The sequence below is a fragment of the Plecotus auritus genome (assembly GCF_963455305.1).
Source record: "Plecotus auritus genome assembly, chromosome: 10".
Lineage (NCBI taxonomy): Eukaryota > Metazoa > Chordata > Mammalia > Chiroptera > Vespertilionidae > Plecotus > Plecotus auritus.
This window is the reverse complement of record NC_137785.1, coordinates 44,183,844-44,206,030: the sequence shown is the minus strand read 5'-3', so window position 1 is coordinate 44,206,030 and position 22,187 is coordinate 44,183,844. Positions and strand designations below refer to the sequence as shown.

At 43.5% G+C, this 22,187-nt stretch overlaps 2 protein-coding genes across 6 annotated transcripts in view; one reads left to right on the top strand and one right to left on the bottom strand.

Moving 5' to 3' along the window:
* TXNL4B (thioredoxin like 4B) overlaps window positions 1–22,187 on the top strand; it is a 39,346-nt gene that overhangs the window by 1,485 nt on the left and 15,674 nt on the right. For 3 of the 4 annotated variants that reach the window (XR_013959233.1, XM_080645292.1, XM_080645293.1), the window contains exons 2-3: window positions 1,455–1,621; window positions 2,989–3,140. Coding sequence is in view for 3 of the 4 variants with exons in the window: in XM_080645292.1 (XP_080501418.1) it covers window positions 1,490–1,621; window positions 2,989–3,140 (284 nt within the window). In the remaining variant the exon portion in view is untranslated. Of the gene's footprint in view, window positions 1–1,454; window positions 1,622–2,988; window positions 3,141–4,719; window positions 5,200–22,187 lie in introns of those variants that run through there. The other variant, XM_080645291.1, reaches the window with a different exon arrangement.
* On the bottom strand, window positions 7,211–12,076 carry LOC308236054 (haptoglobin-like). Of its 2 annotated transcripts, none has more exons than XM_080645288.1 (5): window positions 11,724–12,076; window positions 10,237–10,319; window positions 9,832–9,936; window positions 9,058–9,132; window positions 7,211–8,125 (listed from the first exon to the last, which is right to left on the bottom strand). In XM_080645288.1, the coding sequence occupies exons 1-5, from the start codon at window positions 11,726–11,728 to the stop codon at window positions 7,347–7,349; spliced, it is 1,047 nt and encodes a 348-aa protein (XP_080501414.1). In that variant the 5' UTR covers window positions 11,729–12,076; the 3' UTR covers window positions 7,211–7,346. The 2 variants fall into 2 exon arrangements, with proteins under 2 accessions (XP_080501414.1, XP_080501413.1); XM_080645287.1 differs by having other exon boundaries at window positions 7,217–8,125; window positions 11,254–11,890.

Here is a 22,187-nt window from a genome sequence, read left to right as displayed (position 1 = left end):
ACGTTCCCTTTCATCAGTAATTTGTTCTACCACTCATATTTGATGAAGCCCTTCCTGGCAATCAGCTTCCCTATTTATAACAATTTTGTTTCCTATATGAATTTTTATTAATTCATATCTTAAAATGTGGCTTGTCTCTCTCACACACACACACACAGGCAAAGAAATCCTCCCTTGTCATAGCATTAACCATCTTTGGAACAGAATTTAAAATATCAAGTATAGCCCTAACCGGTTTGGCTCAGTGGATAGAGCGTCGGCCTACGGACTGAAGGGTCCCAGGTTCGATTCTAGTCAAGGGCATGTACCTTAGTTGCGGGCACATTCCCAGTAGGGGGTGTGTAAGAGGCAGGCGATCGATGTTTCTAACTCTCTATCCCTCTCCTTTTCTCTCTGTAAAAAATCAATAAAATATATTTAAAATAATAATAAAATATCAAGTATATCAGTGGGTCTCATGAATGAATGCAGAAATAAAGCTCCTTGACCAAAGAGTTTCTTGATCATAAATATAAGAACTTACTATATGTAGTAGAAGGAACACTAGAGTACAGATTCGGTGGCCTGGCTTCCAGTCCTAATTTTTGTAGCTAGAAGTGTAACTATAAGCAAACTAGTATGTAAAATAAGGGGGTTGGAGTAGGCAGAGGGAAGCAGTAGCTGAATCCCCTAACTGCAGGCTGACCTCCTACACAGCTGCCTTCTCCACTCAGCCACCTCCACCCCACAATTCTGGTCACTACTCCCTTCCATGACTCCTCCAGGTGTAGGGGTGGGAACAGTACCCTGCTGTTACTCACCCGAGTATAGCACTGTGCCCTATGCTTTTCCTATATCCTGCCTTAATGGAAGTCCCCCAATTACCAGATTTGAGGATGTCATCTTTTTTTCGCATGAAACACTGACAGGTAGAAAAGGCTAATTGGGGGGTAAAAGAAGGAGGAAGCAGGAATGCACATTTGTATTTTCTAGTGAATGCATACTAAAACTCTGGAAGATACATGAGAAACTAATGAAAGTAGTTACCTGGTGTGTGGGGAGAAATGGGGCAGCGGGGACTAGGCCAGGTGAGGGGAGACAGAGGGAGGGAGACTTTTCACACTATACCTTCCTATATTGTTGCTTTTTAAGCTGGTGGACTTATTTTGTCACCAGATTGTGCATTGGTTGTGTGCCTTTTACTCTTTTGATTCTGTGCTTTGATACTGTGCTCCTCTGGGGAAAACATGCATACAGTGTGTCCCCAAAAAATGAACACTGTAATAGTGTTACACTGTAACAGCTTATGGCTCAGTTTTGGAAATGAAGTGTATTGTAATAAACACTGCCTTTATAATTATTCAAAGTGTGTGTACATTTGGGGGGGCCTATATTACCTACTCTAAAAATTAATTTTTTAAAAAATGAGGACTCATGCCCTTAATCTGCCTTTAAACACTGCAACTTTATTTCAGGACTGACAGTGAGGGATTAACTGGATTATTTCAAGATGAGCTTTCTGTTGCCCAAGCTGACTAGCAAAGAAGAAGTGGACCGGGCAATAAAGAGCACTGCAGAGAAGGTGTTGGTTCTCAGGTTTGGGAGAGACGAGGATCCTGTCTGTCTGCAACTAGATGATGTTGTAAGCAAATATTTTTTTAATTGTTTTTTTTTAATCTATACATTCTTACTTCGACATCTGCAAAGTGCATGCAGGAACGTAGGCAGGGTCTGGGATATGGCTGTTCAGTTGTTAGTATGCTTTCACTAAGACCTGAACCCCTAAACCTGTGATTGTGCCGAATCTGTGCAGGATGTTCTTCCCCGCTAGCAGCTGTCCAAGCTCCACTTCACCAACAAGGCAGTGAAAGACCAGAAATATTATGAACAAGCATCTGTGAACATTATCTCACAACACTGGTTTCATTACGACTACTGTTCCCAAGGGGAGAAATGAATGCCAGAGAGGTCAAGTGACTTCCCACAGGCACAGAACCACTAAATTGCAGAGCTGGGATTTGAACTTTGTTTTCTCTCCTGCAAACCTGCTTTACTAGTGTGCTGCTCCCGATGATGATCTCTGACTTCACAACCCGTCTTCACACTCTGGTGAATAGGAAGGGCAGTTTGGGACAAAGTAGGTTTATTTTTGTGTCTGTTTATTATGGAGAGAGACTTACTCCAGAACTAAGACTTCTATTCTATTGCTGATGTCACTGTTATGTCACTATTATGTTTATTATGGAGAGAGACCTACCCCACTATTTCTATTGCTGACATCACTATATGGATGGAGTGTAAGAATCCTCATTATCACAATTAAATATGAGTATGTGATGTGTTACTCTATGGGGTAAGGACCTGAGGATTATAACTCAGCTATAGGGAAGAAGGACTACCACTAGAGGTCAAGCACAGACTCTGAAGTCAAGCTGCCTCAGTTCAAATCCACACCTGGCTGCCTCCTAGCTGTCTGTCCAGGGGCAAATTACCTCCCTCTGCCTCGGTTTCCTCACCTGTGAAATGGGGACTGTTACAGTGCGTACCTCATAGGAATGCTGTGGGATTAAATGAGTTAAAAGTGGAAAGCACATAACAGTGCCATGTAAGTGTTGGCTTTTTTATATATATAACTATCATTTATGTGGAGATTATAAGGAAAAATGTTTGGGGTAATTTCGATGTCTGTAGTACATATTTATGAGTTGTTCTGTTTTTGCTTTAAGTGAGCATGCATTTTATAAATCCATAAAAAGTTCATAAAAACTTTAAAATCAAAAGTAGAACAAAAATGAAAGAATATATTCACATAATTTATCCAGGGCCCTCTGAGAACTCCGCCAACAGTGACTCAGACTTAACGATAAAGTTACACTGTGTCTAATGTGGAACTCAAACAGGCTAGATTCTTGGCCCAGGAATTTTTTCAAACAGAATATTCTATTAAAGCGTTTTGTAGGAGAAACATTGGTTTCATGTTGCAACCTACATCTCTCTCCTCATTTGCAGCTTTCTAAGACCTCTTCTGACTTGAGTAAAATGGCTGCTATATATCTGGTGGATGTGGACCGAACTCCAGTCTATACACAGTATTTTGACATCAGTTATATTCCATCTACTGTGTTTTTCTTCAATGGGCAGCATATGAAAGTGGATTATGGGTAAGTTAGGCTGACATGAAGCTATAACAGTCTAAAAGTTTCCTTTTTAGCAGTTTCGGTAACTTACCTATTTACATGCAGTGGTGGCTAGGTGAGTCTTTTATTGATACTGTCTCCTCAACAGATACTCTCTCTAATTTTTTTATGTGCAACTTGATGCAAAATGAGTATTCTGGCATGATTGACAAATTTTAATTTCCTACTTAAGTATGAAAGGATAGTACAGGCTGTGAAGCACTAATCATCCTTCAGCCTAGAAAATATCAAACCATTTTCTTACAAGTTCCCCAGGGATTTCGTTTTAAACAAAATATGTCATTCTTAAACTTCTGGGACTGATGGTTTGCATTTGTAAAGGAAGTACTCCTTTCAGCAAACTGAGACATGCTCCTCCTCTCTTGCCAAGTTTCCTGTCTTCTGCCAGGAAAGAAGTTATTCTTTTGTTGAGTTATTCTTCAGCAAAGCCGGTCAAGTATAAGTAACATGAAGTCTTCTGTAATGCCTTCTACTCTGCCCAATCAGCATCTCAGTATTTAATACTTATTTTGAAAATATCCATAATTTTTATTTTTTCTTAATGTGGTTGAGATATCCTCTTGTCTAGACCTGTGTATCTGCTTTGTCGTTATCAGTTTGAAAGTTTGTAAAATGCTATGTGTTTTAAGTGTTCTAAAGGTATTTATTCTTCTAGAATATGGTTCATTTAAGTATTAATTTGCTGTAATCTTTTCAGAAGGCAATTCATGACATTACATACCAAACACCTTACAAGTGTATAAAAATTTTAATTCAGCAATTGCATTTCCAGGAATTTATTTGAAGGAAAGTAATTCTGGAAGTGGGCAAAATTGGCTCCATGGATACTTATTTCATCATTGTTTAGGAAGCAAAATACTTAGAACTTAGATGTCCACAAAAGGATACTATATACCAATTTACTCTGATGTTGTAGATGCATGGTTAACTTTGAAAGAAACATATGTTAGTTTTTAAAAATCACATTGCAAAATAGAATGTGTGATATAATTCCCATTACTGTGAAAAAATGCACATAGAGACACATATACGTACGTATGATAGGAGGGATATATACCAAAATGTGTCAACTTTTTTTGCCTTAAAAATATTTTGCAATGGACATACTTGGTGTTCGAAATAGTGAAGAAGAAAAAAGGAAGAAGGAAAAAAAATATTAATACCACTCCTCAGAAATAGGAGTGACTGGAACTTAGAGACCATGATAGGCTTTGCACAGTGCCTAGCCAAAAAACAACAACGAAACAAACTATGTCCACACCAGCACTCAGGGAATTCTCCTTGAAAATGAGAAATGATTAAAATACATTTTGAGCAGAAGCTTTTCATACGATAGAGCTTACATGCTGTCCCAAGCCCACAGCTCTGGTCTTAGTCGTATGTCAAATGGGCCCTGTAATTGCAAATGGAAAAGTCATTGTTGGGCCTTACGTCTAGTCTCCCTTACAAGAAGAGCTACTCTTCGTTTTGTTTCTCCTGAAGGTCTTCAGCAAGTAAATATTCTAAATTCTGAGCAAGGTTGTTTCTCTTCTATGCCATCTAGGTCTCCAGATCACACTAAATTTGTGGGAAGTTTCAAAACCAAACAAGACTTCATAGATTTGATTGAAGTAATTTATCGAGGAGCAATGAGGGGAAAACTTATTGTCCAAAGTCCAATTGATCCCAAGAATATTCCCAAATATGACCTTCTCTATCAAGACATTTAGCACATTAACTACCGTCAAAGCTGAAGAGAAAGGCCCATCTCGAACTGGTCCCCGAAGGCAGCTGTGCTGTTTTCTGGGTCCTTCGGAAAGGTGCTCGGCGTCCCAGCGGAGAGAGGTTGGACTTGTGTAGAAAATACTGGCCCGAGTGGGAGAGCCTTCGCGGACTGTGATGACCTGGGAAGCTTAAGTGTTTATTCCCCGCAAACCTCAGAGCAGTCAAGTCAACTGTGATCGATTTCCCTGCGTGATTGGTTTGACTTTTCTTTATACTGTGCTTTCCTTTATCTCTTAACATAATACAGAATTTTCCTGAACATTGGCTAGTACAATTTGATTTAACTATATTTATTTGACACACAAGTAAAATGAAAGAATATGAGGTAAGGACTCAAATATGAGGTAAAGAGCAAAAATACTGATTTTCTACTCTATACATACACACCCCTTTCTCACCCTCAACCTTGCCTGTTCCTCCACTCACATATTTCTATTACTCATGCTCTCTGATCTCCAGTCCTAATTATCCCAGTTTCTCTTGCAATGAATAATTCTCTACTGATAGCAGGCAAGTTTGTTTTATTTTGGAGCCTTCCTGGTTCACACTTTGAAAACAGTGTCCTGATTTGCAAATTTATTAGCTTTTGTGCTATTAAATTGCCCAGGAAGTGAGATTTGAACCTTTACCATCCAGCACCCAATTTGAGCTAAACAAAGGATTACCTACCCTTAGTAAGTAGGAACAGAGCTCTCCCAGAAGTCAGAGTTCAACCTCTTCCTGAGACAAAACTGCTTCAAGGGCTCATGACTAGAAAGAGATAGATAATCAGAATTGTTAGAAAGCATAGGGGCTGCTTTTCCCACTTGGAAGAAACCTACCATCAACAGGAGTCAATGCATTATTGTCGTATTTAGCTGGTTAATACTAATAAAGGAAGAGAGCAAAAGGGAAGCCAGACATTGGAAGCATGGTCAACTGGGCAGCTTCACCAGGAAGCTATAGCTTCACGCTCCCCAGGGAACCGCCAGTCCATTCCCTGCAGATCACAGTGGAGAGGATCAAAGAAGCGGGGAGGTGGACAAACAAAGGGGGAGATGGGTGCCTGTGCAGTGACGTAGGGGAGGTGCTTATCCGTCAGTCTGGCCTGGGGAACAGTGGATTGGCTAGGAGGGTGGAACCACCACAAGTGCACGAAATCTTGGAAGGTTAAAATCCCCAGAGTTCCTTCCCTCTTGCTCTCGCTTGCTTGCTCGCTTGCTCTCTTGCTCCGTGACCCACACTTGCCCGTGCCTTCGCCTGTTCTCTCTCCATTGCCATGTGGCCTTAAGCAGCTGTGTGGCCCCTGGCTATGCAGACTTCACACACAGTGGACTACAGCTAGGAGCACAAGATAAGCAAGCCAGATGCTGGACTGGACTTTACTATGGAGCAGAAACTATGGTCAGTGGCCTTAATTCTGGCCCTGCTGAAGGCAAGACTGGACTTCTTCCATGGCGAGACAGAGATAGGACCTTGGAGGAGAACCCCCGTAATTTTACATTATCAGTACAGCTTGCCATGAAACCTCATCCTCCCAAGGGGGCCTTGGGAAGTTTTCCCTCGCAGCACCCCAAGAACTCCACTTCCACCAATGACAAGCGCAAGCCATCTGAGTTTTCTATTTCACAAAGAAGTGCTCTTCAGGGCCTCCCACAAGAAAAATTCCAGAACCCTTTCAGACAGGAAGCTCTTTTTCTAACTGAACTTTTTTCTGCTATCAACCTTGAGTACATCGCCCAGCCGGTGTGGCTCAGTGGTTGAACATCGACTAGGAGGTCACAGTTCGATTCCTGGTCAGGACAGATAACCAGGTTTCGGACCCAGTCGCCAGTGCGTGCAGGCATGCAGGTGGCAGCTGATAAATGATTCTCATCATTGATGTTTCTGTCTCTCCCTTCCTCTCTGAAATCAATAAAAAATATATTTTTTATTATTTTTTTTTTTAAGAGGATGCAGCAAGGAGCTCAGGGTTTGTATTCAGACAGACCTAGATTCAAGGTTCAGCTGAATAGCTGCGTAACCTTAAGCAAATCGCTTAACTCCTCAGAGTCTCTGTTCCTTGTCTGTAAAACAAGGGTAATGGTGACCTTTCTGAGAGCTGCCTCAGTAGGCACTCAGTGAGTGTGACCCGGCAGTGGGACAGTTTGTACCACCGTAAGGCTATCCAGTTGGCCTGCAGTGTTTTCTGACACCTCCCAGTACACGCTGTGCCACTTGGCTGCTGCTGTACCATAAAGGAGAGAATAAAAAGGCCCAAGCCCCCACCCGCCCCCCAAAACACATACACACGCAGAAATGAGTGAAAAGAAAGCTCTTTATTGTTTGACTTAAACATGCAGGGCTGGAGCCCATCGGTTTCACACCAGCTTTTATCCCTCCACCCCCATCCAGTTTTCCCTCTCCCAGAGTGAAATCTAGCACGCGTTAGTTGTCGGCCATGGTTTTCTGAATCCAGTCCAGGATGGAGTGCACCTTCACATACACACCGTACTCGGCCACTCTACAGCTCTTATCAAAGCTCAGGATCCCAGCCGCATACCACGTGTCGTCATCCGTGTCATGAACAGCAAAGGCGCTGCCAGCATCCCCATAGCACGTGTCTTCCTGGTACTTGGACAGGCCGGCGCAGAAGGTGTGCTCGTTCAGTATGGGCTGCACGCCTACAGGGCTCTTGGGCTGCTTCTCTTTAGGCACGGTGCTGCTTTCATAGTGCCGTACACAGCTGTCCTGGTCAGCCACAGGCAACATGACGTACTTCAGGAGCTGGGTGAAGTTAAAGTTGGAATTTCGCCCCCAGCCAGACACGTAACCCATACGATTCACTTCCGCATAATCTTTTGAAGGTAGGCAGATGGGCATTACTTTCTCACCAACGGGCACCTTCTGCTTGAGTTTAATGAGCCCAATGTCAACCTCGAGGTAGTTAGGGTGGAGAATCACCTTCTCAACCTCCACAAGCTGCTTTTTCCCCACATAGAGTCTTAAAGTAGGGGCAATATCTTTTGCTTTTGCATCTTCCGTATGGCCCAGGAAGAGATTCTTAGCCGTGGTCAGCAGCCATTGTTCACTGATGAGTGTGGCCCCCGAGGTGAGGTTATGATGCGAAATCATCTTAGCCTGCCAGGGAAAGCTGTCTTTGGCATCCACCGAGCCACCCAGGATCCGCTGGACCTGATCTACTGGGTTCTTGGGCTTTCCGCACACTGTCAAGGAGAGCAAGGAAATCATGACGAGAAATGCGAGACTCTCCCCGGCTGGGAGGGGATCTAAAAGCTTCGGCTATTGCTGCTGCCTAAATGATCATTGTTCATCTCTTCTGAGCCAGGAATATTTACACGCTTTGCTTTACCAGCTGTCCTCTTGTTTCCAGTGTTTACTGTCAGTTGTTTCTATCACTAAGGCAGAGTTCCATTTCCTGCTTTCCTAACTCACCAAAGAGACAGGTAACGCCGAGATTGAGAAACCCGGCTGATGAGCTGTATGTATGTTCAACAGTTTGTCACAACAGGACATGTCCACAATTCCTTGAAACTCATTATAACTCATTCTTTCTGAATAAAGAGGGATCTATAGTAGCATTGGCCAGAACTCAGGTTTTATAGATACTGCAATTAATACAAGGCAGGTTAGCAGTTCCACTCCACTAATAGCAGAAGAGGGTAGGCAAAACCCTCCTGTTCCAAGAGGGAAAAAGAAAGAGCAGTAGCTCTTCCTAATAACAACAGAAGTCCTATCCATCCAGCCGTCTGTCATCCTTCCCTGGATTAGGGTTAGCTATGTCCTCCCTGATAGTTCTTCTTGGAGCTGGCTTTACCCTGGGACCCTGGCTCTCTGGGTGGGTTGTCTGTACACATAGGGTCTCCGGATCCCCTGGGGACAGTGTATACAGTGGATTCCATCAGTGTCCTGCAGGCCTGAATAAGCAAGAACCTCAGTGAACTTTTTAAGGGAACCGTCACCTAACTGCTCAGTTCTCTGCCAGCCATTTGTGGTTCTCCCTGGCCCCGGGTCTTGCTCAGGAGAAGCCACAGAGGAGGGACATGTGCCTCTAGGACATTCCAACCAATATCCCTACCCAACCACTGAACCCTCAACACCTATCCTTGGTCTGCTTCCCAGGCCCTCAGCTTCCTACCTGCTTCACATTCAGGAAGTTGCTCTCCAATGGCCTTATTTGTCCACTTCTTCTCACTGTTTAAGGTGTACACTCCTGAAACAAAAGGAAAGAAATGAGCCAAAAGAGAAACTCAGTCTGGACCTAGTGCGGGAGAGAAGGTATTTAAAGAGAAAAATTAGCGAAGAAGAAGGAAGATCAGAGAGGGCAGGGGAGAGGAGGAAGGGAGGAGCACTGTCCTGGAAGCCAAATGCTGGGCCCTCGCGAAGCCCAGCAGGACAGAACTGTGGTCCTGGTGAGGCAGGGCAGGGTGGAGTCAGGGTCCAAATCCTGCCTCTGCCTCTGCCTCTTGCAGGCTACCTGACCTCTCTGTGCCTCAGTTTCCCCATCAGCAAGTAATAATAATAGCATCTTTGTAGAGGGGTGTTACGAAGACTAAGTGAGCAAATAAATGTAAAGCGCTTACAACAGTGCAGGAAGGTAAGGACACCAATGTCATCACCGTCACCATTGTTTGTTCTTTTGCCACACCCTTTTGTCAGATCTAGATGTAGATCTCACTCTGAGATGGGTAGGCTACGTGGCATCCCCTCCCCTTAACAAAAGAAAAAACTTAAGGCTGAGCAAAGTTAATTTGCCCAAAAGGCCACAGCACTGGGAACAAAACCCCTTATTAGAATCTACATCTCCTGGCTCCGAGGATAACCCATGAATTTCCTAGCCAGTCACCCCTGACTCCATTCATCATGGAAATGCCAGGATGGGAGGGCACAGGGACACTTGTCCAGGTCTTACCATCTCCTTCAGTGCGCAGTCTGTAGTAGTTGGTCTTACACTGGTAGCGAACCGAGTGCTCCACGTAGCCATTTGCAATCTCAGGGGCCTTTGGGCAGCTGTCATCTGCAAGGAAAAACAGGAAGAGGAGGTTAGTATTCAGAAATTGCTCTCAGAGACCCATGAACAGTCAGATGAGAGGAAGCTGCTCTGTACATCAACCTTCCTCTATCCCAAATGGAAGCCATGCTGTGGGCAATCTCTCCTTATTTCTGGCTGGCTCCCCAAGGTTTTTAGCCGTAGTGAAAGACCAGCGATGAGGATGAGAAGAGGGTATCGGGGTCTCCTGAAGAAAGGGTGCAGATCTTACAGGGTCAGCCACAGCAGTGCTGGGGGTACAGCGCCTGCCCAAACCCAAAGACCTACCTGCATTCTCTGTGCTCTCATTGACAGTGTCCACTGCAAAAAGGTGCCCCCAGAGCAGGAGGGTGACAACAGTTACCAGGGCGCTGCAGAGAGAAGACAGGAGGAGTGCAAAGCTGCTCTCCCTGCTTCACCCCCCCCACACACACACCCCTCCCTTTAGGCAGCCAGAAAATAAAACAGCCATATGCAAGCACCAGAACCCACCAAATACATGCTTTACAGCTTCCCAGTACCCCCAGGCCCAGCAAGCTCTCTGCTGCTGGGAATTCTCCATAAGCCTCGGAGAGGAACCACCAAGATAGGAAGGCACACAGGTGTATGGGCCTCCATTCCAGGCAGCATTCCGGAAGCATTAACCTAGCAGTGATACATGAGCTCTCCCGCAAAGGGAAGCTTCCCTGGGGCACCTCTGGAGTGCCAGGCTACGAGTTCGCTGAGGATAAAATGTGGACCGCGAAGACGGGAACGTGGGGATTGACTATGCCAGTCTCTGTACTTTCCAAAATTCCCATAAGGAGAGGTTTTTTAAATATTTCATTTAAAATACTTACGTGGTATGTGTCTTATTTTATGATAATTTGTCTTCATGAAATGGTATATCTAACCCCAAAATGCCAGCAGGTTCCCTGGAAAATAACTGGCTCCCCGAAAGCATGATCGGACACGGGCATCGATGCACAGGCCACACCTGCCAGTTATTTATCTCACTGACAGATGTCAGCTCCTCAGGGATTGTTTGCTTAAGTTTCTAGTCTGGCTACTTCAACATTTCCAAAATCTTTTTATAAAATCAAAGTTCCTTAATTCTGTCATCCAAATATGCCACTATTGGTCTTCCTTATTATGCATTTTTTAAAAGGAAAAAATATCTACTAATAAATTTAAAATACCAGCTGCTGTCATCTCCTACAAAGATGAAAACGTCCCAACCTCTGCCCTAGGTGGTTTTTCTCAGTGGTTAGAGCATTGCCTGTGGACTGAAGGGTCTCAGGTTTGATTCCCGTCAAGGACACGTACCTCTGTTGCAGGCTTAATCCCTGGCCCCAGTTGGGGCACATGCAGGAGGCAACCATTTGATGTGTCTCTCTCACATCAATGTTTCTCTCTCTCTTGTCTCCCCTTCCTTCCACTCTCTCTAAAAAAAAGAAAAATCAATGGAAAAATATCCTCGGGTGAGGATTAACAAAAAAAAAAAAAAAAAAAAACAACTTTACAACCTCAAGGAAAAAAAGATTTCTTAAAGTAAGTCACATCTCCTGGAAAAGATGGCAGTATCAGAAGGCATTACCTCTTATGGGTGCAGAAAAGCGGAGGACTTAACACACTGCACCCTTCAGTTCACTATAATTTAGCTCATTTACCCTATTCTTTGTTGTATTTTTGCATCTGTTCTCTAGGCTTGTCATGCAGCTAAGAGGTGTATGCAAAGGAGGATGAGATGAGGAACAAGAGGAAAGGAAGGAAAGTGGGCAGAGCTGTGGACTCACCGCATCTTTGGTTGGTCCCGCCCCTGGAAGAGCAGTGCTGTGGGGTGCAGCTGCTGGTGCTTTTATGCCTGTAATATCTCACCCCACCCCTTCCCGATTTTGTAACCCTGTGTCTACACACAAGTTTGGCCTTGGTAAGGTCACTGGCATTTTCCAGTAATAGAGCCACAAACATCCCTGTTAAGAGTCGAGCTCTTGCCTCACGCTTGAGTTTCCCCTGGTGTTCTTTTACAAACCCACAGAAACCTGGCCACATCATGACCCCAGGTAGCTGCCAAAGAGTTTCCCGCTATCAGCTACTGGACAGGGATGGGGAAACAATCAATCTGTACCTCTTTGTTTTGGAGGGTAGTCAGCACTGAAAAAAAGCCCTTCTTTGGGGTTATTTCAAACCCCTTTTGAACACTCCTGCAACCGGGCTGAGATGGGACTCTCCATAAGGCATTTTCTTTTCACAGTTATTGCCCCCATCCTGTGTTGACATCTCTCTCTTGCTTAAAAGCTCTCCAACCTGAAATCAGTAAAATGTATTTATTGTCTTCTCTGATTGCTGTTTTCAAGGAAACACACAAAATAGTTAACGCTATAGTGTGGACTGGCACATACCAGACTCAATGGCAGTGGTTCTTATGGTTTTATAGTCCAGTAATTAAGACATGCAGACAGATGAGATACGAGATAGGCTTCAGTCAAATGTTTGCACCAGTGTATCCCAATTACTGTTCAACTGAAATTAATAGCAACTCAATAAAAGGTTGCTTTATTCAGTAAAGAAAGGTAAGTGGGCCCTGGTCGGGTTGCTCAGTTGGTTGGAGCATAGTTCCATACATCAAAAGGTTGCGGCTTCAATTCCTGATCAGGGCACATACCTAGGTTGCAGGTTCGATCCACAGTTGGGGCACATAGGAAAGGCAAGCAACGGATTGATGTTTCTGTCTCACAGTGATGTTTCTCTCTCTCCCTTCCTCTCTCTCTAAAAATCAATGAAAACATATTTCAGATGAGAGTTGGGTGGGGAGGTAAATGTTTCTTAAATTAGAATGTACAAAAGAAGCACTTTGGCATATTCATGGTGACAATGAGGAAATATCAAAATAATTAGAAACAGCCCTAGCTGCTTTTGGTTCAGTGGATAGAGCGTTGGCCTGCGGATTGAAGGGTCCCGGGTTCGATTCCAGTCAAGGGCACATGTCTGGGTTTTAGGCTCAATCCCCAGTAGGGGGCATGCAGGAGGCAGCTGATCAATAATTCTCATCATTGATGTTTCTCTCTCCCTCTCCTTTCCTCTCTGAAATCAATAAAAATATATTTTAGCCGAAACTGGTTTGGCTCAGTGGATAGAGCGTCGGCCTGTGGACTGAAGGGTCCCAGGTTCGATTCCGGTCAAGGTCATGTACCTTGGTTGCGGGCACATCCCCAGTGGGAGGTGTGCAGGAGGCAGCTGATCGATGTTTCTCTCTCATCCATGTTTCTAGCTCTCTATTCCTCTCCCTTCCTCTCTGTAAAATATCAATAAAATATATTTTTTAAAAATATATATATATATATGTGTGTGTGTATATATATATATATATATATATATATATGTGTGTGTGTGTATATATATATATATATATATATATATACATATACATACATACTAGAGGCCCATTGCACGATATTCATGCAAGCATAGGCCCAGGAGCCAGCAAGTCCCCGCTCTCTGGCTGTCCGGAGCCAGCAAGTCCCCAGTCCCGGGCCACCTGGGAGCTGGCAAGTCCTCACTCCCAGCTTGCCCGGGAGCTGGCAAGTCCCTGCTCCCTGGCTGCCCGGGAGCCAGCACCTCCTAGCTCCCGGGCGGCCTGGAGCTGCAAGTCCTCACTTCTGTCCCAAGTACCACTACCATAGCTCCCTCCACCGCCCCCCCCCCTTCCCCTCATAGCAGGCTTCACTCCGCTCTGCTCCACGCCTGCATATGCAAATTAACCTCCATCTTTGTTGGGTTAATTTGCATACTCACTCTGATTGGCTGTGGGCATAGCGGAGTGATGGTTAATTTGCATGTTTCTCTTTTATTAGGTAAGATTTTAAAAATAATAACTAGAAACCTCACAAATGTCCATTAATAAAGGAATGGGTAAATTATGAGTGGTATATCCCTATAATTGAATATTATACAGCCATGAAAAATGAATGAACTATGAAAGAACCTGGATAATCTCATAAACATAGATTTGAAAGAATACTGCAAATTTCAGAAGATATTCAGATTGACTCCACTGTTGCAGAGCTCAGAGCCAAACAAAATTTTGCAATGGATTATTAGATATGACACCAAAATTACAAACAACAAAATAAAAAAAAATGGTAAGTTGAGCTCATCAAAATTAAAAACGTTTATGCATCAAAGTACAATATCAGGAAAGTGAAAAGACAGTCTGTGAATGAGAGAAAATATTTGCAAATCATATATCTGATAAGGATTAATATAAAGGATTCCTGCAACAGCAAAAAGACAACCCGATTAAACATGGGCAAATTATTTGAATAGACATTTTGCCAAAGAAGATATACAAATGGCCAATGAGCACATGAAAAGATGCTCAACGTCACTGGAAGATGTCATTAAGGAAATGCAAATCAAAACCACAATGAGACACCACTTCACACCTACTAGAATGGCTACAATTTTTTTAATAAGTGTTGGCAAAACTGGAAAATGGAATTCTGATACACCACTTTACATTCCTAAAATGGTGTCGTTTCTGTGGAAAACACTTAAATAGTTCCTCAAAACACTAAACATAGCCCAACCAGCATGGCTCAGTGGTTGAGGGTCAACCTATGAACCAGGAGGTTGTGGTTCGATTCCTGGTCAGGGTACATGCCCAGATTGCGGGCTCAAACCCCAGTGTGGGGCAAGCAGGAGGCAGCCCATCAATGACTCTCTCTCATCATTAATGTTTCTTCTTTTTTAAAAATCTTTATTGTTGAAAGTATTAACATATGTCCCTTTTTTCCCCCCATCAATCCCCTCCAGCCTACCCCAAGCCCTCACCACCCCACTGTCTATATCCATGGGGTATGCATTTATGCATACAAGGTCTTGGGTTGATTACCTCCCACCCACCCACCTTCCCTGCCTTCCCTCCGAGATTCTACACTCTGTTCCATGCTCATTGATGTTTCCATCTCTCCCTCTTCCTTCCTCTCTGAGATCCATAAAAATACATTTAAAAAAATACACCACACATAGAATTGACATACAACCCAGCAATTCTACTTCTGTGAATATACCCAAAATAATTGAAAACAGAGACTCAAATAGACCATTGTATACCAGTGTTCATTGTGGCATGATTCATAATAGCCAAAAGGTAGAAAGAGATCCAAGTGTTCTTCAACAAATGAATGGATATACAAAATGTGTCATATACATACAATGGAATATTATTTACCTATAAAAAGCAATGTAGCCCAGCTAAGGCTCAGTGGTTGAGCGTCAACATCTGACCCAGAAGGTCATGGTTTGATTCCCAGTCAGGGCACATGCCCAGGTTGTGGGCTCGGTCCCTAGTGGGGGGCGTGCAGGAGGTAGCCGATCAATTATTCTCTCTCATCATTGGTGTTTAATCTCTCTCTCTCACCATTCCTATCTCTGAAACCAATCCTATATAATAAAAGGGTAATATGCAAATGGACCAAACAGCGGAATGACTGGTCGCTATGACGCACACTGACCACCAGGGAGCAGATGCTCAACACAGGAGCTTCCCCCTGGTGGTCAGTGCACTCCCACAGGGGGAGTGCCGCTCAGCCACAAGCCGGACTGATAGCTGACAAGCGCAGTGGCAGTGGGGGGAGCCTGTCCTGCCTCCATGGCAGCGCTAAGGATGTCCCCCGAGGGCTTCCATACTGCGAAAGGGCACAGGCCAGACCCCCCTCCCACCCCTGATTACACAAATTTCATGCACTGGGCCTGTAGTAAAAATATATTTTTTTAAAAATAAAAAGGAATGCAGTTCTGATACATGCTACCACATGAATAAACCTTGAAAACATTATGCCAAGTGAAAGAAGAAACTAGACACAAAAAGACAAATATTGTATGATTCCATTTATATGAAATATCTAGAAAAGTCAAATTCATAGACACAAAGTAGATAGGCTACCAGGGGCTGGAGGGAGGAAGGAGTGGGGAATTCTTGCTCAATAGGTACAAAGTTTCTGTTTGGGCTGATGAAAAGGGTTTGCAAACAGTGGCCATGGTTGCACAACATTGTGGATGTAATTAATGCCACTGAATTATACACTTAAGCATTGTTAAATCAGGAATTTTATGTTCTGTGTATTTTATCACAATAAAAAAATTCAAGAAATAAAACAGTGTAAGCTTTCTTACTTGCGGCCAAATTTTTTTTTTAAAGAAAGCAAAACTAAGCAATACATTGTATAGGCATATTTTTTAAATTTTAATAAAATGGAAAACAAAATGTAATATGTTACCTCTCATGGGAGGCAGGAGGAAGGCGCAGGAGAAAAGCATATAAGTAATTATAAATATAGATGATTATTGCTAACGATCCAGCTTTTAAGTGGGGTGATAGTTTCATGAATGTACATTATGTTAGTGTGCCTTATTTTTAAGATATATATCATATCTGCCTCACGTATATTTATAGTTAACATTTTAAAATATGAAGGGGGAGAACCACCTGACAGAGGGAGAGTCCAGGCCCGTTTGCAGAGATGTGATACAGTATGTCTGAGCAGGGTCTGAGAATCTGCCTTTCAATGGCCATAATCTCTCCCCATTCCTGTATGCAAGGTGACTGCAGCTCTTCCAGCCAGAGTGGAGCCTATTTCCACCCCTTGAATCTGGGTTTGGCTGTGTGAGGACACTGGCCAATGGAATAGTGGCAGACAGAAAGGAGGGACTTGAAATGTGCTAGTGAATTGGGGCTCGCCTTCTCTTATTGCACCGGAATCTGGGGGCTGCCATGTGGATGAGCCCAAGCTCTCTCTCCATTGCTGGAGGATGAGAGGTCACATAGAACATAGAAGGGAGCCCAGGCATCCCTGCCCACCAGCCTCCGTTACCGGACGCTGACGGCAGACGCACGAGTGAGCCCCTGCCCCATCAACCCAGCCTAGCCCAGTCCAAAATGACCCCCAGCCCAGCCCAGATTGCTGACTCCATACTTTAATAGTACCAGATTACTTTCTAACCTTCAGCAGCCAAAGTTAACTGATACAGCCAGTGTGTGGAACATGAAATGGGAGCTACTCTGGCTGAATCTGGGGTGAAGGGGTTACAGCCGTGGGCAAACTACGGCCCGCGGGCCAGATCCGGCTGTTCTATCCGGTTCTCTTGCTCTCCCCTCCGCTCCTTTACTTTGAATTTATATTAGTTCACACAAACACTCCATCCATGCTTTTGTTCTGGCCCTCTGGTCCAGTTTAAGAACCCATTGTGGCCCTCGAGTCAAAAAGTTTGCCCACCCCTGGAGAATTTTGCTCCGTAGGTTCCTTACATCTTCTGTAGCCGCTTATGTTTGCCAGCTCTTTGCCTCAGTTTCCTTCCGAAAGGAAAGGAAACATTTTTCCGAAGCCCTTTCCTCAAGAACACACACCATAGGCTGAGAAGGACTCACACTGAATCTGCAACACTTCCCTCCTGTGGCATCCTCACGTCCTTCCTCTCCTCCCTCCCACCCGTTCAGTACATCACCTCTCCTTACTGAAATCCTGGAACTTCAGTCTCTAACAATCCTCTGTCTAGTGTCTTGCAAATGTCACAGCCCCTGCGCTTGTCCTTCTCTGCCTCGGTGCGGCTATTATCCCACAGAGAGAAGAGATGCGCTTTATGTCCATGGACCCCCTGGGAATGGGGAGAACGCGGGTCCTATGAAACGGAGGGAGGTGTTCTTCGTAGGCCCCTCCTCGCATATATAGGATGAAACCTTTCTCACCACCACTACGGAATAATTGCTTACCCACCAGGTGCATGGAAACCCACATTTCATGCCTTTGTATTAGTAACTGAAATAAGGATTGTCAACTTCTCTATTTTTTCTTTAAGTTCTGTTATTAGGTGCATACAAATGTAGATTCATTGTGTCTTCCTTTTAACCCAACTCTTTATCATTATGAAATGTCCTTATTTATATCTAGTAATTCTTCTTGCCATAAAGTCTCTCAGTCGAATATTACTTACGACACACCGACTTTCTTTTGGTTAGTGTTTTTGTGGCAAATATTTCTATTTACATTTAATATAATTACTAATAGAGTTGGTTTTAAGTCTACCATTGTGCTATTTGCTTTATATTTAATCCATAAGTTCTTTTTTCTTTTTTTTTTTCCTTTCCTGCCTTTTTTTTATTACTCAGGGTGTTTTTTTTAATTCCCCTCTACTAGCTTATTTTGTTATATATTCTTATATTATTTTAATAGTGGTTACCCCAAATATTTCAAGATATGCATCCTTGACTTTTTATAATTTAATGGCTTTGTCACTTCCCAAGTAATACAAGAACTTTGCAACAGTTTATCTTTTCCTATCCTTTATGCTATCTTTTTTTAGAATTTTTATAAGAGTTTATTTAAGCCAAACTGACAATATGTGCTGGGTATCAAGATCTCAAATGCTCTCCTCCTTTATGCAATTTTTTTCATGTACTTTACATCTATATATCCTAACTCTCATCGTATTTTTTTAAACCAATTGCTAGCATGTGGGTATGAGATCGTTTGAAATTCAAGTAAATAAAAGTCAAGGAGACAAATGCAGGGTTGTGGAAGCTTAAAGGAAGGATCAAATTCAAGGGCATTTTCAGAAAGACAGGTTGCGGAAGTCACTGTGTAACTGCATATGAAGAGGACGAAGGAAAGACAAGGCCTGAGAGTGACTGGCGGCTATGAGCTGGAGACTCAGGAGGAAACTGATGCAGTGGATAGGTCGGAAAGCTTGGACGGGGGGTAGGGTTTGGGTGGAAAGAGAAAAACACATTGGCCACTGGAAACAGAGGACCAGATTTGGAAACCATTTAAATATAACACTTTTATTGTAAATTGTGTGAGGAATGAGTTTACTAGGGGACTAAATAGAGGAGTGGGCAAAAGTAGGTTTACAGTTGTTCGTGGAAAATAATACAATAATTAATAAATAGGAATACAAGAGTAAATTCTGTTTCATGTACTCTCAAGTCATGGGGACAGATGTAATTTATAGCCTAGGGAATGTAGTCAATAATATTATATTAATTTGGGATGCTGACAGGTGGTAACTAGACTTATTGTGATCTTTTTGCAACATATACAAATGTCAAATCACTATGCTGTACACATGAAATTAATATAATATTGTATGTCAGTTATGCTTCAATTAAAAATAAATAGATTCTTGAAAGTAGCATCAACCCTGATACTTTATAAATGAGGAACTTCCAACTTACAAGCTTTTAAATCAAATAGTATCCTCAGCCCTAACCGGTTTGGCTCAGTGGATAGAGCATCGGCCTGTGGACTCAAGAGTCCCAGGTTCGATTGCGGTCAAGGGCATGTACCTTGGTTGCGGGCACCTACCCAGTAGGGAGTGTGCAGGAGGCAACTGATCGATGTTTCTCTCTCATCGATGTTTCTAACTCTCTATCCCTCTCCCTTTCTCTCTGTAAAAAATCAATAAAATATATTTTTTAAAAAAACAAACAAGTAGTATCCTCAGATCAGTTTTCTAGCAATAAAGACAGCCAGCCATTGGCAAACCCACATGGTCCATTAAAATTGTAAATACAATCTGCCTTTCCCAGTATGAAATTCATCAGAGATCAAAGGTGTGAGGATATTAATATAAGTTTTAAAATTAAATTAATATAAGTTTTAAAATTAAATCTGTATTCACAAGAATTCATATCAACATTCCTCAGTTCTTCAGCCTGCATTTTTGGGACAAACATTCTTCTAGTTCCCGGGAAACAAGGTAGGGGGCCATGTTGGCATTTGCTTATTCACCTTTATCACTATACCCAGCAAAGCCTGGCACACACAGATGCTCAAGTCAGTTTGCTAACTTGAACAGATGATAGACATGGCCTCTGCCCCCAGAGAATTCAGAGGTGAGGGAGAAATGAATACTGCAACAGAGTTCGCTGCTGCCTGTCACATCAGCTTCCAGCAGCAGTAAAGATCAGGACCTCAGAGGCGGAAAGGCTGTCAGAGGAACCAGCTCTACAAGTGCCTTAGAAGAATAGGCGCTCACCTCACAATAACAGCTAACACTGCGAGCTCTTACTATGTGCCGGAATGTTATGTGTGCTTTCTGCGTTTTTATTCATTTAATTCTTCAACAGCCCCGAAGCAGTAGATCCTTCTTATCTAATAACGCTGTTTTCACAAATGGGCACAGAGAAGATAAGGAACTTGCTCAAGGTCATGTAGTTAGCTAAGTAGCAGACACTGGATTCCAACCCAGGCCAAGCCCTTGGCCGAGTTGTGGTGCTACCTCTCCTGCTTGATGAACAGTACAGGATTTCCAACCCCCCCTCACATCATCAGCCTTGAGTTCTCACCATTAGAGTCACCTCTAAGGGTCAAATAGAGACAAATCCTTTACTGAGTTAAGGAAACAAACTCACTAGCTAATCACATTAGCCAGCCTCAGAGTACAGTTCTAAATGGCCATCAAAGTCCATTAAGAACCGTGTGTGTGTGTGTGTGTGTGTGTGTGTGTGTGTGTGTGTGTCCGTTAAAACCATGACTCAGGCGGTGCTTCCCAGTAGAGAGGGCAAGGAAGACCTAAAGCAGGGGCACCAAGCTGGAGAGGCCTGATGCTGAGAAGTGGAGGCTCCTTCTGAGCGGGAGCCAACTCCCCAACCCCTCAACTACCCTCCTATCACAACACCCCTCCCCCATCCAGGCCCTGGGGAGCACCACAGCCGGGAAGCAGGGCCATGGCTGAGAAATGCATTAGGAAATAGACCAAGGAAACTGCCTGACAAAGCGTTTGGGAGCAGTGTTCCCTGGGAGCCAGCCAGGTTCTGGGAGCAGTGGAGCCACCCACTCGGTCCCGTGACAGATCTCTGGAAGGAGTGGTGTTAAAACGGGTTTCTGCTTTTGAGATATCAGGGCAAGACATCAGGGCTTTGCGTAATTACGGTCCCAGAAAATTGTATGACATTAGTCCTGGCCACACAGAAAATTCAGTGTAGCTGTACCTGGCTGAGCCCCCAGCAACTCCCCTCTCTGCTAGGGAAGCACTGGGCTCCGTCCACTGTTGTAAGTTGTGACCCAATAGATTCTGGCCGGTTGTATTTGTATTTGTCTCTCTCTTTTTTTTAATATGTATTTTTATTGATTTCAGAGAGGAAGGGAGCGGGGAAAGAGAGAGAAATATCAATGATGTGAGAGAATCATTGATCGGCTTTCTCCTGCATGCCCCCATACTGGGGATCAAGCCCACAACCTGGGCATGTGCCCTGACCAGGAATCAAACTGTGACCTCCTGGTTCATAGATCAGCGCTCAACCACTGAGCCACACTGGCAGGGCTGTATTTGTCTCTTGTGAGGCACAGAGAGATGGTGAAAAAGTCAGTTATCCGCATCTCCCCACATAGCACAGCCAGTGGGAGGAAGTCAGATCTCAACAAGTGATTGTTGGAAGAATGAGTGAGTGAAAGAACAAATGCATTTGGGTCAGCACTATTCTCTCTCTCATATCTGTGTGTGTGTGTGTGTGTGTGTGTGTGTGTGTGTGTGTATGCATATGTGTGCTTTTATTTTTTAATGATAACATCAGTTGAAATTCTGACCCAACCACAGTGATTTCTTTTAGGTCCCCAGACTTGGGACCCACACTTTTTGCTCTGTTGAGGTAGGAAGATGTCTATTAAGATGTCTAGATATATTAAGGACTCAGAATTCAACATCCAAGAGAATGGTTGAAGCTCAAAACACTGACCAGCTTCTCAGATTACTGAGGACTGAAATGGTAGCACCAAGATTGCATGTCCTCCACCGAGAACCAATTCCAGCATGTAATAATTACAAGAGTTTTACCAAAAGGTTGGTGAAGCTTGGAGGCTCAACAAGAGTGAGCCACATATGTAGTTTACCTGTTGGAAATGGCTAAAAGGCACTTCCCCCAAACCTGAATAGGATTGTTAACTGCCAGATAGCTCAGGGCACTTTATTGCCTCCTGTTGGCCAAACACCTGAACAGCTGTAGGCTATTCCCCAAACTGACAATGTTTCTGTATACCCTTTGATACTGTACCCTTTGAAGTATATATTTCCACCTTGCCTTGGGACAAATTGTACTAATAAAAGCAGGTTACTTGGTCAAGGTAAGAGCCTTCTAGCTCCTTCAGCTGGAAGCTCCTCTGACCCCCAATGCCTTTCAAAAATATCTTTTGTCCACGGACTCCTTCTTAATCATCTCAGCCTTTCTCCAGAATGCTGAACCCTTTGTAAGGCTGGGAAAAAGA